At 46.4% G+C, this 19,457-nt stretch overlaps 1 protein-coding gene across 1 annotated transcript in view; it reads right to left on the bottom strand.

Annotated features, from left to right (window-relative positions):
• LOC148521282 (membrane-associated guanylate kinase, WW and PDZ domain-containing protein 3-like) overlaps window positions 1-19,457 on the bottom strand; it is a 199,005-nt gene that overhangs the window by 18,775 nt on the left and 160,773 nt on the right. Inside the window, exons 27-29 of the mRNA XM_088475401.1 lie at window positions 19,085-19,247; window positions 6,138-6,294; window positions 4,565-4,610 (exon numbers count right to left, since the gene is read on the bottom strand). Coding sequence (XP_088331527.1) covers window positions 4,565-4,610; window positions 6,138-6,294; window positions 19,085-19,247 — 366 coding nt within the window. The remainder of the gene's footprint in view (window positions 1-4,564; window positions 4,611-6,137; window positions 6,295-19,084; window positions 19,248-19,457) is intronic.

Here is a 19,457-nt window from a genome sequence, read left to right as displayed (position 1 = left end):
CCATCTTGATACTGGACTATATATATATATATATATATATATATATATGTTCCCACTAGGTATTTTTATTACTGTTTTGTTAATTGTGAGATGCACGCTGCCCATTTTGAAATTGATGAATTGCGCCCCGCATTTTCCGCAGCAGACACACTGTGGGATGAAGCAGAATGGGAAGGTGGAACAAAGGGGCGGGCGCAGTTGCTCAACTCAGGGCTCCCGCTACATGTCTCCAGCAGCCCAATCCACACAAACTGGAGAGGGCCACCTGACCGTACAGCTTTCCCATGTGACTGCGAGACACCAGAGCACAGGAAGTTACCTGAAGGATATGGAGCAGGCTGAATGCTGTGGGCCAGTGTCCGGCTGGACAGTCATTATTAGATGCTACACACACAAGCCGTTGGTCACTTTGTAATTGTCAGCGAGAGGCTTAAGCAGAGACAAGGGCGGACCGGCGGCTAGACACAGGCGGACGGTAGTGACCATAGCTGGATAACACCTCACCATGAAGAGGCCCCTATTTCCACTGTGACCTTAGCACAGTCTAAGCCTTTTTCTTTTATTAAATATCTGCCCACCATAATAAACAGCCTTAAATTGACCTGATTTTATGCAAACCACACCCCCAACATTATTGTCATGCCCATTTTTAAAATTGCATTTGCTGGGCCACTTGCTTGTGTTTCCCCCCCCAGGCTGAAAGTTGCCAGCCAGCCACGGGGTTCAGCGGATGGAGGAGCAGCAAAAATCCATCCATAGCTGTACGACAAGCCATGACATTGGGAGAGGAGGGGGAATGTACCTTAGCCCAGCACAGTGGAGTGTACTTTCTGTCTTGTGCAAGGTGCTCAAACCATTTGAAGTTGCCAAATGTGAAGTGAGTGCTGACACTGCTAGCTTGAGTAAGGTGCTTCTCCTGATTAGGCTTTTGGAAAATCAGCTGGTGAAATTGAAGGAGGAAATTAAACAAAGTGATTCTGCAAAGTATTCTGGACTGATAGATCAAATCTTTTATTCGCTTTGCCAGGATCCATGGGTGGCCAAGATCTTGAAATCTGATCATTATATTTTAGCAACCATGCTTGATCCTAGGTTTAAGTCATATGCTGTTTCTTTCTTTACAACTGACCCAGATCTTAAAAGATCCAAAGCGCTCCTGGTGAGCAAGCTGGCAGCTGAAGTGACACATGGCACTACGATGATGTCTCCTCCTTCAGTTTCTCCAGCAGCAGCCACAAAAAAATTTCTTTCCCAAAAGACCCAGTGATGATGCAGATAAGTCAAGTCAATATTTTGACATCTGGTCGGGTCTAAAAGAATTGCCCAACACCAGTGACACCTCTACCATAACTCCATCTAATACGATTACCATCCAAAGAATGGTGGAGGATTATTTTCAGGACACCGTACAAGTAGACATGTCACAGAGTCCCTTTGAATATTGGAAGAAAAAAAAGGCAATTTGAAGATCATTGTATAAACTGGCTATGCATTACTTAAGCTGCCCACCCTCCATTGTGTACTCGGAGAGAGATTTCAATACAGCCAGGAACCTTGTGAGAGAACGACATAGGAGGCTACTTCCACAAAATGTAGAAAAAAATTATGTTCATTAAAATGAACTGGAAATTTTATGAGGAAAACCTTTCCCGCCAATCACGTCACAGTACAGATACTTCTGTAATGGTGGATTCCAGCGGGGATGAATTAATATTGTGTGAGGAATTGGATAATGTACACACTGATAAGGGTGAGGATGGCAACGATGGTGACAATTTGCCACTGTAGAGCTGTTGCCTTTAGCCAGTTGGTAGCTTTTTTTGTGGGGGCCCAAACAAACCAAGCACTTCAGCCACAAAGTGGCATTCCCTGTCACTGAAATGCTTGGCTTGTTAAAGTGTGCATGTCCTTCTTAATATCCAACATAAGGGTGGGTTGGAGGGCCCAAGGACAATTCCATCTTGCACTACCTTTCATTTCTGCCACTGCTGTGTGGCATTGTTTCATAGATGTGCTTTAAACTGTGGTGTCAGTGCCACTGCGCCGCTGCTCTGACGCTTGGTAACCAGTCAGCTCACTGCAACCTTTGCCCAATAATGGTGAAAACAATATTATAAGCTGTTAAGTGTTCTAAATTGACTGTAAATGACTGGAAATTCTATGAAAAAAAAAAGCCCAATTTATGTGATTTTAGCTATTTTTGAAAAAATTTTGTAAAAACTCCAAATCCAAAGCCAGTCACCACAGATTGACAAATCCAAATCCGGACAATGAATTAGAATCAAATATGGCAAAAATGGTCCGGCGCACATCCCTACTTTTAATAATGCTTACACAATTCTTTTATTAAAACCCAACAAAGAGCCAGACTCTATTAATTCCTATAGACCCATCTCCCTTCTAAATCAAGACTCACTTGCGATGGCCATTAATACCTCACTTCGTAGAGAGAGTCTAAACTTTGGTGGTTTACAATGGGCGGAGACTTATCTGGGGATCCGCCTTTTCCAAGAATATCCATGACTTGTATACGGCAATTTATTTGGAAGAAAAAGAAACCTCGACTCAGTTTACAATTGTTACAGCGCATTAGATTGGAGGTAGGAAATAAGGGCCCGATTCAGACCCGCCCGCTAGGATGCATTCGCACACAGTCAGCCGATGTTTGCATTCTGCGCATGAGTACGCATCACAGTGCCCGTGCATGAACCAGTCCATGCGATCGCGAAGCACTCGCTGCGCATAGCCACCTCGCCAGAATGAGTGACAGGAGAGGCCGTTTGTGGGTGGTGACAGGGGTTGGTTGAAGGAAACGGGGGAGTGGTGGTGCGAACGCAGGCGTGCCTGAGCGTCTTGACGCCATTTCAGAGACGTGCATAATTAAGACGCAGCGTCATAGTATACGTCACATGGTTGTTTTACATACTGATTCCCTACTGCAGTGATTGCAGTAGGGAATAGTCAACCACAAGTGCTGCGCTCGCTCCCGATGGTACTCAATGTTACCGATGATTTCATACACCTCTTGGAGATGACGTGCATAAGTGTGCGTCTTAAGACAGGCTGGTGGGCGTCTGCATACACAATGCGACCGCACGCCAAGACATAGTGGGCATGCTAATGCCTTGCCGTGCAATTTGCGAATTTGCATACATTCATTGCATGCGAACGCAACTAGCGAGCGGGTCTGAATCGGGCACTAATTCCCAAGTAAGGCACTGTATAATTATACGGCTATTTTCACACACATCAAGGATTGGATTTTATGTTCTAACTTATGTACTAACTATGTGATAGAGAAATCCCTCCTAACAAATATGGACTTAATGTGCTTCTTACATCTAAATAAGTTTGATTTACCTGTGGATGTATTAGACAATCCGTTATTAATGTCTGCATGGTCAGCCTGGCACACTATACATAACAAATGGTACCTAAATACCTCTTACTCCTTATTTGTCCCTCTGTGGTAATGCCAGCTTGTTACATGTTTGGCCTCCTCTGATGATACATTCTGGGCCTCCAATGGTCTTAGTACAGTTCATCAGCTTACAGATCTGTCCTCACATCGCCCACTGTCTTTTTCTCAGGCTCAGACTCTTCTCCCCTTTTTGCATTCTCATAACTTATTATTTTTGCAGGCGCAGCGTTATACCTCTAAGGTGGTTACGTTCCTTTCCCCTATAGATTGGATGAATCAACTGGATATGACTCTCCTCTATTGGGTCTAGGGGTGTCATCTCCTTGGTTTATAAAATACTTAGGGTACCATATTACAGTGGTCATTATGACACTGTAATAACACGTTGGCTGAAACATTTTCCTGATTTTAGTGAATCAAAGATTCTATATTGCAAATTGTTTTATTGAATAATATCAAGTCAATACAGACATAAATCAATACAAACAAAAGAAAAACAATTTCCAAATTAATAATCTGGAATGAACTTGCAAAATAAAAGTTCAATCAAATCCGAGAAAAAAAAAACAAGATTCCTGATCATAATAAAAGAAAGAGAACCTCTATAATCGAAAATATAGATATTAAATATTGGGACATTTAACTAGAGACTATAATATTTTGGGGAAAGACGAAACAAATGGGTAAAAAAAAAAAAAAGGGGGGGGAGGGGAAGATACCAAAGCATCCAAAGAGAGAAAAAAGGGAGGAATAGAAGAGAAAAAAATAAAAGAGAGAAAAGAAAAAGAGTTGCTGCATGATTGGAGTAAAAATGAAAGACAAGGCTGATACAATTTTTAAACGTGTATATCGTTACATCACATAGGGTCTAGGCAGGAAATAGATATAACTCATACAGGTGTAGGTTGGCTAGAGAGAATGGTTCTATAGGACACAGAGTCCTTAAAGTCCATCCAGCAGGACCAACTATCCCTGAAGGATTCGCAATCGCCATCAGCGGAGGTTATCAAATTGTCCATTTCCATATATAAGTCCAATCTCGTGAACCAATCAGCAACCGTGGGAGGAGAGGAGGAACGCCATCTTACCGGGATAACAGCCTTCGCTGTGTTATTCAAGTGACATAATAAAGACCTCTTGTACCTCGAGAGGGTTCCGGATGACAAATGGAATAACCAGAACAGGGGATCTATAGGAACCGGTTCACCAAGAATTAAAGCTGAAAGGCGAATCACTTCTGACCAAAAGGGCCGAAGAAGTGGGCATTGCCACCAGATATGGAAAGGGTTACCCGGGGGAATCAATGATTCTAAATGCTCTTTTATACTCCATTCCAGTCTTGTCTGCTACAACATATCAGGAAATGTTTGATAGAGGATATTTTTCTCCCTCTCGTAGCCATTTATATTTTCCCCATCATCCGCTTGTCCAAAATGTACGAGACCAGATGCTTCCCTTTATCTGTGTTTTTGGGATTGCTCTTTTATAAAAGTATTTTGGCTTCAAGTTATCGGAATTAGTACATATTTTACTGCTGACCCCAGAATGGGCCATTTTTTGGCATTATCACAACAACCTGTACAGTGTCATTGGGTTGTCGCAGGTTACTTCTAATTCTCTCGGCCGTGGCGAGGAAGTGTATATTACAACAATGGATACAATCTTCCCCTCCCGCTATACACATGTGTAAGGAAAAGCTTTTTCAGGTGTTCAGGATGGACTGGGTGCAGATGTACTTACATAAAGAACAACGACTGGAAAAACAATTCTCTATATCGGAATCTTTTATTGATACATTAAACATTTCAATCAAACAACAAATTTATAATTGTTTTCGTTCTACATTATGTGATTTTATCTCATCCTTCATTTCTATTGGGCTAAACTAATGGCCCCAGTTATAGATGGTATTGGGAGGATATTGTGCTGGGACTATTCTCTGATCTTCCATTTCACTGCGTATGTTATTTGGATCCTTAAATTACTGTTCTTGTCCTTCCAAACCATGCGAAGTAAATATTTTGGTAAACATGAGTCATCCTTCTCCTTCTCCTTCTTCTCCTCCTTCTCCTCCTTCTCCTTCTCCATCTCCTCCTTCTCCTTCAGCTCCTTCTCCTTCTCCTTCTCCTCCTCCTCTTTATCATCATCTTTATCATTATCTTCCCAGGCCCTGTGTATTACCACATCACTGTAGGGTGATACGCCCACGCTGAGCTCTCTGACTGGGTCACTGACACTCTGATATCCTTCTGATGAAACTAAAGATCTGTCACCGGTATCCTGTTCTGCGCTGTAAAACAGAGACAGTTACTATGTCAGTCGCTTCTAGACAGACAGAAAACTATTCCCTCTGGATTTAGGAGCGTATTGCCTGACAATGACGCCCCGCACACAGGCTGCACCACACTTTTCTTTCTAAATGTATTTATAAATTATTCTCTTTTCAAAGATGTCCGTTATCACCAAGCTGCCGAATGTTTGTGCAGCCGAATCTATCAGGCGATCACCTGCATTAGCGCTGATTTATGCTGGTTATGATCAGCCTGATGTGGCCGAGTTATCCTATGCATACGGAGGAGTCCTAAATGTACATACACCATAATAATAATAATAATAATACTGTAATACGAGCATTTATAGTATAAACATTATATCTTTTTGTCGTTAAAACCATTATCTGTCAGCTAAATATAAATAGTGCTTATATGACACTTACATTTCCTTGGCCTCCTCTGTTGGTAAAGCAGATGACCGACCCCGATACACCAATATCTTAATCTTTTCTCCGGTACGGATGGTCCTTACCAGACGCATTAACTCCACCGTGGTCCACCCCATGACATTTTCTTTATTAAATTCAATCAGTTCATCTCCTGTAAATGATAACATAACTGAATATAAAATAACGTGATGGGGTTAGTGACATATAAATATGCATTTGTCATTGTGCCCAAGGTATTAGCTTCAGCTCTTCCTGTTTTTTAATTATTATTTAGGTTTAAAACTTATTTGTAATAATATATTTAAATATATATTTTATATATCTAGGCTGTGTTTTACAACCCCCCCACCATCCCCCTGTGTCTATAGCCCCATTATAAAATAACATCCCACCCCCTATAGTCAATAGACCCACCCATGGACCATAAATCCTAATAATAATACCCCCCAAACCCCATTAGTAGTAAAAAATATATCTGTTTTCTAAACCAACCCCCCTGTAAAAGCACCATTTTTCTTTGCCCCCTCCTACCCTGTGACAAGTATGTTTTATTTATTATTTTTTACCCCCCATCCAGCATAATATTTCTATATATTATTCCTCCCCCACTGATGCTAGATAGCCCCCCAACCCCCATGGGCATTTACCCCCCTCCCCCATATACAGAGAGCAGCAGAGTGTGTGTCAGGGGGGACCGATTATCAGTCCCCCATGCTGAAGCTGATCCTTGCACTTGCCAAATAGTACTTGGAGGGGAAGTAAGTTCCTCTCCTCGCACTGTGATCCCCGGCACATGCGCCCAGGGGTGCTGTTCGCACGGCATTCTGGGGCACGATTCCGGAAGTGATATCGATGGTCAGAGACCGCTTATCACTTCCAGGGGGTCCAAGGAGTCAGAGGAGATCTGTTGTGAGGAGAACGGATCTGCTATGGAAAAGCCGGGGGAAGCAGCATGGCGGCGCGGTCACATGTGATGCGACATTGACAGCTGAAGGAAGCACTGTTGGCTGCGATCACATCACATGTGACGCCGCCGGCTAACTGGTTAATGCAGATTTTGTACATTAGCGTGTACACACATGTATTTCTTATACACACCAGGGATCTTTATTCACATGATGTAATTATAGTTAGTTTGGCTGATTGGCCACAGAATTATTCCTCATAGTTCTGAATTATACTGATGTTTTTTTTGTGGTCCTTTATCTAATTTTATTGTCCTTTTATTTCCCGTCTTTATGTGTCTCTTATATCAGTACTATAAATGTAGCCATTACACTGCGGCACTATGATCTGTATAAGTGTCACTACGCCCCCTATACATAGGCTGTGTGTGTTCTCCTGAGGACGGTAACATTGGCTGATAACACATGCAGCAGCTGGGATTACTATTACTGCCTTGGTTATAGGTTACTACTGCCATCTGCTGGAGAACCTGATTATGTACTATGGGGCTGATTCTCAGACAGACGCACCTGCGGCCCTTTCCCACACGGCCGTGGCAGCCTCCTTACTCCCTTATGCTAATGCAGGTATCCAGCTGTCTATGCGAGTATCCGCCCCTGTATGGCGAGTAGCTGCTAGTCTGCATGTGGAAGGCTGGCCTACCCACTCATTGTCCATCTGCAGCTGCAGCCACCATCATTAGGATCAGCACTTGTGCCCGACTCAGAATCAGGTCCTATATTATTATTATCCTTTATTATATAGCGTCATGAGGGGTCCGCAGCACCTTACAGAGTACATACACAGGGACAGTATGTACAAAACAAGAAAACAGGGACTTCCAGTACAGAACATTGCAGGACATGGACAGTACTTATACACATTGCTGCACCAGCCGTCATTATAGCCAAATACTGTAAGGAGAAGGGCGGCAGCCCCCAAGGGTTAGGTGCTGTAGGCAGCGGGGAGGAGATCAGTGGCAAAGGGGGGGTTTCCAAATAATTGGTTACAGAACCAATGACAACAAAGTCTAACCAGAATAAGCTGCAACATTCACTTTATTGTGTACTTCAAGTGTTTACATATAAATAACTATACATAATATATATATAACAACAAGGCATCTGGGCATAAAACGTGCTTATGCACAATGTGTAACAGTATGTACGAACAAATGTAAACTATCAGTGCAATTTATGCCACACAGTAATTCCTTATTCATGTTATGAAACACAGTAGTGCCCCTTTTACACAATTCCCATATTATTGCCCCTTATACACAATGATCACAGTAGTCGTGCCCCTCATACAATGCCCACAGCAGTAGTGCCCCTTACACAATGCCCCTGGTAGTGGTGCGCCCTATGTAGTGCCCCAGTAGTGGTGCCCCTTATGCAGTGCCCCTTATGCAAAGCCCCCATTAGTAGTACCCCCATTAGTAGTGCCCCCATTAGTGATGCACCCTGTAGTAATGCCCCTGTAGTAGAGTCCTCAATATTGATGCACCCAGTAGTTGTGCCCCCACTAGTAATGCACCCATTAGTAGTGTCCCCAGTGGTAATGCCCCCATTAGTAGTACCCCCAGTAGTAATGCACCCATTAGTAGTTCCCCCAGTGGTAGTGCCACCAGTAGTAATGCCCCCTGTAGAAGTGCCCCCAATAGTTGTACCCCAGTAGTAATGCCCCCAATAGTAGTGCCCCAAGTGGCAATGCCCCCATTAGTAGTGCACCCATTAGTAGTTCCCCAAAGTGGTAATGCCCCCTATAGTAGTGCCCAAAGTCATTGACAAAATTACCGCAGCTGTAGGTAGTGCTGTGCATGTGCTGGTATTACGAATGTAACGGCGTATGCGCAGCACAGATTACAGCTGTGGTAAGGTAGTGTAGTGAGTAGGGGTGTGCACCGGCCACTTTTCGTGTTTTGTGTTTTGGTTTTGGATCTGGATCTTTCTTCGTGTTTTGGATCTGGATTGGTTTTGCCAAAACCACCCTTCCGTGTTTTGGGTTCTGGGTTTTGTGTTTTGGATCTGGATTTTTTCTTAAAAAATAAAAAAAAATGCTAAAATCACATAAAATGGGCCTTTTTTGTTCCTACGCTATTAATAACCCCAATAACATTAATTTCCACTCATTTCCACTCTATTCTGAACACCTCACACCTCACAATATTGTTTTTAGGCCAAAAGGTTGCACCGAGGTAGCTGGATGACTATGCTAAGTGACACAAGTGGGCGGCACAAACACGTGGCCCATCTAGGAGTGGCACTGCAGTGGCAGACAGGAAGCCAATCAGCGTTATGGTGCCCATTTGCATGTAGCACGAACCCGGGAGATCCGTGCTACATGCATCTGTGTGATTGGCACAGAGCAATGACAGGTCCGTGAGACCCGTCTGTGCTGCTGTGGTAAAAAAAAAAAAAAAACCTGTGTAAAAAAAGAAAAAAATGGCGTGCACCCCCCCAAAAAAGAGCAACCAGCCCCGGGCATTAGTAACCCAGTGCTGGGTGTGCTTAAATACAGGGGACAAATGACGTAGGGGTCCCCTGTACTTAAGCACAACCAGCACCGGGCTAGTCAGAACCAGCACTGGTTGCCAAAATTCGGGAAGTACCGTTCTATAGAACGGTACTAAGTTCGTGGATCGCATTTTCGTTTATTTTTTTGCCAAGTCCGGGGATGCCTACTTTGGAACGAAGAGGACAGAACCTCGCATAGGAGATGGTGAGTATGTTTTTTTTCACAGGTCCCCTATGGATACTTTACCGGACAAGTGGACCGATGCTACAGGTTACATAGGTGAGTATGTGTACATGTGTGTGTGTGTGTGTGTATGTTTAATAAACTTATACTGTCACGGTGTGTGTGTCCTGTGTTTTTTTTAAACATTTTTTTACAGGTGAACTACAGGTACTAGTGGGCCCTTAATGCCCTGCATGCTGGTACTTGTGGTTCTCCAAGTACCAGCATGCGGGGCAGGCTTGCTGGGACTTGCAGTTCTACTTGTAAAGACAATGGCCCTCATTCAGAGCCGCTCGTTAGCGGCAGTACGCTCGTTCCGAGCGATGTTTGCACATCTGCGCATGCGTACGGTTTTTAGTACGCATGCGCGAACCAGTCAGTGCGGCCGAAAATCGTTGGTACGCAATATAGCGAGTGCCTGCTATTTTGAGTGACAGAATGAGGCGTATGTGGGTGGTAACAGGGGAAGGTGCTTGAAAATGGGGAGTGGAGATCCGAACGCAGGCGTGCTTAAAGGTCAAAACGGGCGTTTTATGGGTGTGCATATTTAAAACAGCAGCGTCAGTGACCACGTCACTGGGTTATTTTATAGCCAGAACTGCTCGCAAATTTGTGGTAGCAAACACCAACCACAAGAATAGCGAGCAGTTCATACGCTGGTCGACGTACTCGATTAATCTAATAAATAGCGGACATGACGTAGGATGCGAGCGGCCAGGGGGCGTTTTTAACAAATAAACGAGCGTATGTTTTGCTCGCTCGTTCAGACTTAGAGGTGTGAACAGACTGCAATGTGCGTACGGATCATTTGAATAGCCACCCCTTGTTTTTAAACGAGCGACCACAAATAGCGAACGGCTCTGAATGAGGGCCAATGTTTGATATTCTTTATTTACACCACACCACACAATCAACCCGCCACCCACCGCCACCAGGGGTGGCGGGGATAGCCCCGGGCTATCAGCCTGGGCCTGGGGTGCCCTGGAGAGGGTGACCCCTTTATTGGGGGGGTCCCCAGCTCTCCAGGGATCCCTGGCCTGGGCTGACTAGCGGTCAGGGCTGATGCCGCGGCTGGGGGGCCCGGTGAAAGGGCTCCCCTGGCTGTGGCATCAGCCCCCCGCTAGAAAAAGTCCAGTGCTGGTTCTGGAACATTCAGGGGAACCCTACTAATTTTTTTCCCCTGTATTTCCAGAACCAGGACCGGATCAGAGCCCAGAGCTGCTTGCGCAGAATACGGGGGACCCCTACGTCATTTGTCCCCCGTATTTTGGCAACCAGCGCTGGTTCTGACTAGCCCGGTGCTGGTTGTGCTTAAGTACAGGGGACCCCTACGTCGTTTGTCCCCTGTATTTAAGCACACCCAGCACTGGGTCACTAATGCCCGGGGCTGGTTGCTCTTTTTTGGGGGGGGCACGCCATTTTTTTTACACAGGTTTTTTTTTTTTTTTTTTACCACAGCAGCACAGACGGGTCTCACGGACCCGTCAGTGCTCTGTGTCAATGACACAGATGCAAGTAGCACGGATCTCCTGGTCCGTGCGTGCATCTGTGTCATTGAAATACACAGCAGCACAGACGGGTCTCACTGACCCATCTGTGCTCTGTGTCACTGTCAATCACACAGATGCATGTAGCACGGATCTCACGAGTCCGTGCTACATGCAAATGAGCACCATAATGCTGATTGGCTGAGAGCCGTGACAGACGGCTCTGTCAGCCAATCAGCACTTTGTCCATTAAAGGCAAAGGCATTTATTTTTAAATGGCCGCTCGAGCAAAACCTCGAGATCCGACAGCAGATCTCGAGGTTTTGCCTCGGGAGAGGGATCCGGGGCAGACAGGGAGATCCGAGCTTGGGCTCGGATCGCCCCGGATCCCCGAAGTTCGGGTGGGTTCGGTTCTCAGGGAACCGAACCCGCTCATCCCTAGTAGTGAGGGAAAACTATCTATTTCCCGAAAAGCTGTCATCGCAAAAATTACATCTTTTCGGAATAGATAGTGATGGAGAGGAGGAATAATGAATCCTCCGGTAAATTAGGTAGAACTCCATGCCAGTACTAATCCTAATTACCTCCAGAGAATATTTTGGTATGATGAATAGTCCCCACAGTGAGGGAAGAAATAGCCCATGAGGGAAGAGGGCCCTGCTCGTGAGAGCTTACAGTATGGGATATATTTGCATTGTCATGTAAGTGCATTAGTTACTCCTTTATATTCTACTAATACAATAAGATCTGTATTGGTTTACTGCTTTACAATACTTTAACACCTGATTAGCTTACTTAACTTAAGTTACAAATAAATAAAGACACGGACACCAGAGCTTGGCTAAAAAAGGTCACAGCTTTTTATTTATAAATTAAATTCAATCAACCTAACCAGGGTGGCCAAGAGACGCTGCAACTCAGTTCTAGCTTTCACCTTGCTCAATACTCGGAGGACGACTAAACGACCCCCCTTCAAGACGTACTAACGATGCAAGAGTCTCACTTCCCTCCTGGGCCAATCCGAGGTGCTTTCGCACTAAAACAGCACCCGGGTCCCCCCGCAAAGAGAAGGACAAATTCGCCAGGGGCAATGAGGGACAGTGCCCCCACAAAGTTGTCTTACGCCACCTAAAGCCACTGAGTTGCAGCGAACTCCCGCCATGCTGTGCCTCACCTAAATTGGAAAAAAGCAGATTAGTGAACACAACTTAAATGTGGGTGGGATGGTGGGTTCCGAAATTCCACTGCAAAAGAGGCTGAGCTGCCCTCTAACCCTTCCTTATATATCCTCCATTTAACTCCTCCTATCCCTCTGCCTATAGGATGATCTGGCCACCTGACACAAACCCTTCACTCAGCCAACCAGGCTGTCATACACAAAAACACCTTGCAGAAACCATCAATCTTATCTATCCTCAATCCTATACAGATTTCGTCTACCATAAGATCTGTATTGGTTTACTGCTTTACAATACTTTAACACCTGATTAGCTTACTTAACTTAAGTTACAAATAAATAAAGACACGGACACCAGAGCTTGGCTAAAAAAGGTCACAGCTTTTTATTTATAAATTAAATTCAATCAACCTAACCAGGGTGGCCAAGAGACGCTGCAACTCAGTTCTAGCTTTCACCTTGCTCAATACTCGGAGGACGACTAAACGACCCCCCTTCAAGACGTACTAACGATGCAAGAGTCTCACTTCCCTCCTGGGCCAATCCGAGGTGCTTTCGCACTAAAACAGCACCCGGGTCCCCCCGCAAAGAGAAGGACAAATTCGCCAGGGGCAATGAGGGACAGTGCCCCCACAAAGTTGTCTTACGCCACCTAAAGCCACTGAGTTGCAGCGAACTCCCGCCAAAGCCAGGCCCTAAGGAAAGACTGGCCCGCCACCCAAAAACTACACCAAAAATGAGAATAAATCCTTCACAAACAAACTGGTCCCCACAGCATTCAAATGCACACCATCATGACGAAGGAACTTCCCAATATCACCAACCAAAAAGCCATGACTCACCAAAATTCCTCCAATTTTTTCCACATGCTTGGCAATTGCAACATTCGCTTTCTTACGTGCTCTCTCCAAAGCACCATACTTGCGCACTCCCCTCCATGTCAAACGAGGCATCATTTCAGACCATACAATCCGAATATTGGGCCACTGCAAACGTATCTCGTCCATCACTTCACGAATCCTGACAATCAGCTCCACACCTTTCAACTGGCCCACATCATTGCCACCAACATGTAAAACCAATATATTCGGAACTCCCCACTTAGCCACTGATGAAACTATCAGTGCCAACACAGATGCCACACGCAAGCCCCTTACACCAATCCAACGCACTCTAAACCTGCGAGGCCACAAAACCTGTTTTTGGGACAACACATATTTTTCCGCCCAAAAAATATATGAGTGACCAAGAAGCCACACCTGCCCCTCTTCTTCCGTCAATGCTGTGGAAAAAGAGAGAACCTAACCGTGAGAACCGCACCAAACCCAATTCCAAACGGACACAACTTTAGTAACACATAGCAACTGACTAGCAGGGATGCAGAACTGGGGAAAACAGGAACCCGAGTGAAGAAGAAAAACCAAAAAACCTGCCCGTGAACCAAATGGGTCAAATCATGGCTAACGGGAGGAAAAATTAAAAATCCCTTCACACCCCCAATTGCTCAACGCTAACCGTTGACCAATTGGCGGGTAAGCAACGTTTTCGGGTTAACGCAGGGTGCGCCCCTATACCTTATCGCATCGCACGTACTTTTTATATGCAGCTGACTTCCAGCGCCCCACCTTCTGAATGTCCTGCACAGACGCCCCTGAGAGGGCCGCACAAGTAGCAGCGCCAATACGAAAAGAATGCGTGCCATACTCTGACGGATTCAAACCCAATTCTAACAAACATTTCTTAAAAACCGCTGCAAATTGAAACTTGGTCAGAGGAGTGCCATCCGCATGAATTAGCCACTGCGCACCCCCACTAGGACGTAACCCCATAAACCTGGCAGCTAACTGAACTGGACAGATGTCTAAATCCCTATTCTTATGCAGAGTAACCCATTTCCCCCTGCCTGTTTGATCTGTTTTGGAGAAACGCAGCTTGCAAAGTATCGCTGAGTCACGAAAAACAATGCTTTTAACAAAAGACCAGAAACTGTGGAAGTTTTATTGGTAGACACTACCTCGCTAACCCGAAACGCCCCAAAAAATGCTACCGCAAAAGCAAGCCTAAAAAGAAAAGTTTCATACAAATCAACCGCTATCCTTCCCATTGAAGTCAACAAGCCGGACAAAAGCTGCAAATCGACTGGCCGGCGAGAGTCTGAACGAGCTGGCGACCCCTTAGCCCAACCCCTCAAAGCCTTCACTAACACGAAAGCCTTGGTGGGGTCATGCAAACCTTTTAATTTGCAGAAAAAGGAGATACCAGCAAGCGCGGAACCTATAAACGCTCTAGATCTGCCCTGCTGATAACGAAACCAAACAAAAGATGAAATCAACTGTTCCGGAGACTTACCCTCCACGTCTGGGAGAGCACAATGCGTGCACCAATCCCGCCAAGCGGCTGAGTAAGCCCGGAAAGTCGATGGAGCAAGCGACTTTAACGCCAAACCTTCTAAGCCGGCCTGATAATCTGCCACACAAACGAGGGGCAGACCAAACCAACGTTAGAAGCCGACGGCACCAGCGCCCGGAAGCGATCAAATTGAAATCGGGACAGCGCGTCTGCAATGTCATTACACACCCCTGGCACATGCTTTGCCCTGAATCTAATATTAAACTCCAAGCAGCGCAAAACTAAATGTCTGAGCAAACGTAAAACAAAATGCGAAGACGAACGCTGATTGTTGATGGCATGAACCACACCCAAATTGTCGCACCAAAATACTACATGACAATTGCTCAGTCGCACGGACCAAAGTTCAACTGATACGACAATTGGAAAAAGTTCCAGCAGCAACAAGTTATCCGTCAAACCCTCTTCACGCCAAGCTATCGGCCATGGAGCCGCGCACCATTCCCCATTGAAAAAGGCCCCAAAACCAGATGATCCGGCCGCATCCGTAAAAAGTTGCAACGAACTGTTCGCTAATGGAGGCGAAGGCCAGATGCGTTCACCATTAAAGTGTATCAAAAATCTATTCCACATGCGAAGATCCTCCTTTATCTCCGCGGACAGGCGAATGTAGTGATGCGGCCGAACCACGCCAGCTGTTGCCCTCTCCAATATTCTACAAAAGACCCTACCCACAGGAATAATACGGCAAGCAAAATTTAAAGAGCCGAGGAGAGACTGAACTCTACGTAACCTTACTGAATCCTCTGCTAAGCAGACCTCAATAAGACCACGCAGCTTCTCAACCTTATCCATGGGAAGTCTACAACAGCCCTCTATCGTATCTATCTCAATTCCCAAATAAGATAAACAAACAGATGGACCCTCTGTCTTCTCGTTCGCAACGGGAACACCTAAAACTCTAAATAAGGACTGCGCAGAAAAAAGGAGGTCAGCACAAACGTCACTTCTTCCTGGACCCATAAAGAGAAAATCATCTAAATAGTGTGCTATGCCCGTTTGTCCGGTCCCGGCATGGAGACACCACTGAAGAAAGGAGCTGAATTTCTCAAAATAGGCACAGGAAACCGCGCAGCCCATAGGTAAACACTTATCTACAAAATAGCCCGAATCTAACCTAAAACCCAGAAATCTCATGGCCTCAGGATGCATTGGTAATAAACGAAAAGCTGATTCTATATCTAATTTAGCCAACAAAGCGCCATGTCCAAAACTACGAACTAAATTCAAGGTATCGTCAAATGATTGGTAAACGACCCTATGACAATTCTCTGGTATGGCATCATTAACAGAACCTCCCTGCGGGTATGAAAGATGCTGAATCAACCGAAACTTGCCCGGTACTTTTTTAGGAACTACGCCAACCGGAGAAATACAGAGATTATGCAAGGGAGGACAAGGAAAAGGACCCTCCATCCTCCCCAGCAAAACCTCCGCACACACCTTAACCCTCAATTCCCCTGGAAAATCCCTGGCAGAGCGCAAATTCTGGGATGCCCTAACAATCAACTGCCTGTCAATGGGTAAACGAAAACCTACTGAAAAACCTTTGTAAAGAAAAAGTGCATCCTCTCTACATGGGTATAAATGTAACCATCTAATAAGAGAATCTAAACGGACTGGAGAACAAGCCTTAACTAGCACTCTTGGGGCCCTCAGCACGGTCCTGGGAAATACCTCCTGCCCCACGTCGACAGTCCTTGGCCGGATGCTCACCTCCGCAGAGACGACAGGAGTGGCGAAAACGACACCCCGACCCCCTAGTACATTTGGAGTCGTTGTAGGCAAAGCATTTTCCTCTCCCCACTCCTGCCGACCCCTGTCTGTTGGCAGCATAGCTTTTCCGAGGAGGCGCACCGTCCAACGGAGGCCGACGCTGTTGAGAGACCTCTAACCAGACTTCAACATCCTTAACCCCGAAAGGAATAACTAAAGAACCGTCATGTTTTTTCCTAAATTGTGAATCATATTCACGCCATGCCAAGTTACGAGACCTGACGAACATGTCGAGCACTAAAAATAGATACCTGAGAATGTTAACGTGCTCCTGCGCCCTGGTCTCCAAATAACATGTCGCAAATATGAGCATGCCTTTCAACCACGTATTAAAGTTGCAAAAAGCATCTTCTCCTATGCCTCCCGATTTTTTAGCCTGCACCAAGCCCTTCCTCATGTCATCAGTGAGTGAAAACAGGTCTACAAATTTCCCTTTGCGAATTTTGCCTTTTACACTTTTTCGCAAGCCTCGTAGCACCGCAGTATTCGCGCAATGCACTGTATCTGCCCCTGCTTCCTGCGCTTTTGCCCCTGACTCATCAGATCTCCTAGACTCGCCGCCTGACTTTTTCGCCAGCCGCCGCGCAACCAGTCTAGCAATTTTACGGGGGCGAGCGGGGGAACCAGAAGAGTGGGATGAAGAAGAAGAAGAGTCAGAAGAAGACAAAGGAGTTTCATACTCACCAGAACCAGATGGAAGCGGACCCGCTTCAGCAGACTTCTCCCTTGACGGCGCCACAGCTTCAGATACCGGTGCCGAATCTTCCTGTCCCGAAGCAGGCAATGAAAGAACTGCGGACGCCTCACCACTTGGACCATCAGATACTTCAAGGCCTGGAACTAAGGAAGACGTGTGAGCCACCGCAGAAACGGACCCGGAAACCCCCGGGGTGGGAAGGGACAGGGTGACCGGCTTAGGAGGCGGAATGGCTGGCGCCCGCGGAGGAGGCGACAAACTGGGCGGGGGAAAAACAGAGGAAGTTTGGCCGGAGTGTGAGCTGAACGAGGAAACTGGGGGCAAAGGCAGAGCCGCACCCGCTGCAGGTGGGTAAACTTGCCAAGCTGGCAGGTACGGGTACTGAAACTGCGCATGCTGAAAAGCAGGAGGATATGCCGAAGGAGGGGTCGCGAAATGGGGAGAATAAAAGTGGGCAGGAGGAACAGCAACAGAAGATGACAAAATCGGAGGAGCTACGCCTGAGCTCCAAGAAGTCTGACCCCAAGAAGGGCCAGCCACAGAAAGAGGAGGTGGCACATTAAAGGATGGTGCCTGGTTGCCAGCTGGGGTGTACCATGGGGGTTGAATCGAAACCGGCACCATGTGCCCAAATGATACTCCAGCGAATGGAGTTGCGGGCAAAGTTGGGGAGCTTAACCGCTGCACTGAACCCCCCGAAAAATGTGAAAAGGTGCCGGGGAAATAGGGAGACCCCGCACCTAAAATGGCCGCCTGAGGCAAGATGGCCGCCGGGCCCGCCGCATGGGCCAGGCCGGCTGGGCCACTGGTAAGCAGAGCGGCGGAGGTCACAGCCGCGGTGTATATACCCCCACCGGACCCCGCATAAGGCCAGGACGGGGCTGAGGTCAGGTGACCCTTGCTGACTGCATGGGGCAGACCAGCTGAGAACGCCGCGTGCACTTCCGCGACGCTGCCGAGAGCCCCCGCAGAAGCCGCGGACAAAGCCGGTATGGTAGGGGACCCCAGCGGCGCCAGAGGAGACGTGCTGCCGACCGGAGTGAGGGTGCATGGAAGGGGACGTCCGTGCGCGTCACGCACCGGAGAAGCAGGGGCCGTGATGCTGCAAGGAGAGCTGGCGCCGGGGCGTGGTGGGGATGCAGCCGGGCCAGATACTGACGCGCCTGGGCAAAGCGTGCAGGAAGATGAGGGAGCGGACCCAGCAGCCGCTGGGGAGCCGACGGTAAGCGGGGCAGAGCCGCTCGGGGAAGACATAAATATCTGGGAAGGGGAGGATGGGGGAGATATTCGGGCTGGCACAGCGCACAGGGGACAAGCAAATTCAGCAAGCCTGCGGGGAGGGGGGGCATCGCGACGAGGACGGGACATGGTGATAGAGACAGTTGGTGTAAATGGATAGGAATAAATATGCAAGTGATACTCAGCCTTTCCGAAATTCCACTGCAAAAGAGGCTGAGCTGCCCTCTAACCCTTCCTTATATATCCTCCATTTAACTCCTCCTATCCCTCTGCCTATAGGATGATCTGGCCACCTGACACAAACCATTCACTCAGCCAACCAGGCTGTCATACACAAAAACACCTTGCAGAAACCATCAATCTTATCTATCCTCAATCCTATACAGATTTCGTCTACCATTACTTTTCTGGCAGCACATATATCTGACTTTAGATAATACTGTTATCTTACACATATGAATATTTATATTACCTTTTTTTAGACCACTTTGGTCACTAGGTCCATCCTTAGCTACTGTCAGAATCTCCAGAAAGTTATCCTTGTTCCTGGTGGTAGACATCCCAAATCCTTTCTTGCCCTTCCTCACAGTGACCTGCACTGTAGGAGCCAGGTTATACAGTCTGTGTGGTAAGACCTTCAATGGCAGAAAGACCCAGTTATTATTATAATCATCCTTTATTTAAATGGAGCCCGAAGAGAAGAAATCAGTGACTTACAGTACAATACAATGCAGGACAAGGACATGGCTTATAAACATTGCTGCATTAGTGATCATAACACTCAGATAAGCTATTCACTATCTTGTTATATACACAACAATTGTATAACTGCTACACAATAATGT

Source organism: Taudactylus pleione, unplaced genomic scaffold (assembly GCF_031769625.1).
Source record: "Taudactylus pleione unplaced genomic scaffold, aTauple2 ptg000171l, whole genome shotgun sequence".
NCBI lineage: Eukaryota > Metazoa > Chordata > Amphibia > Anura > Myobatrachidae > Taudactylus > Taudactylus pleione.
This window is presented reverse-complemented; position numbering and strand designations above follow the sequence as displayed.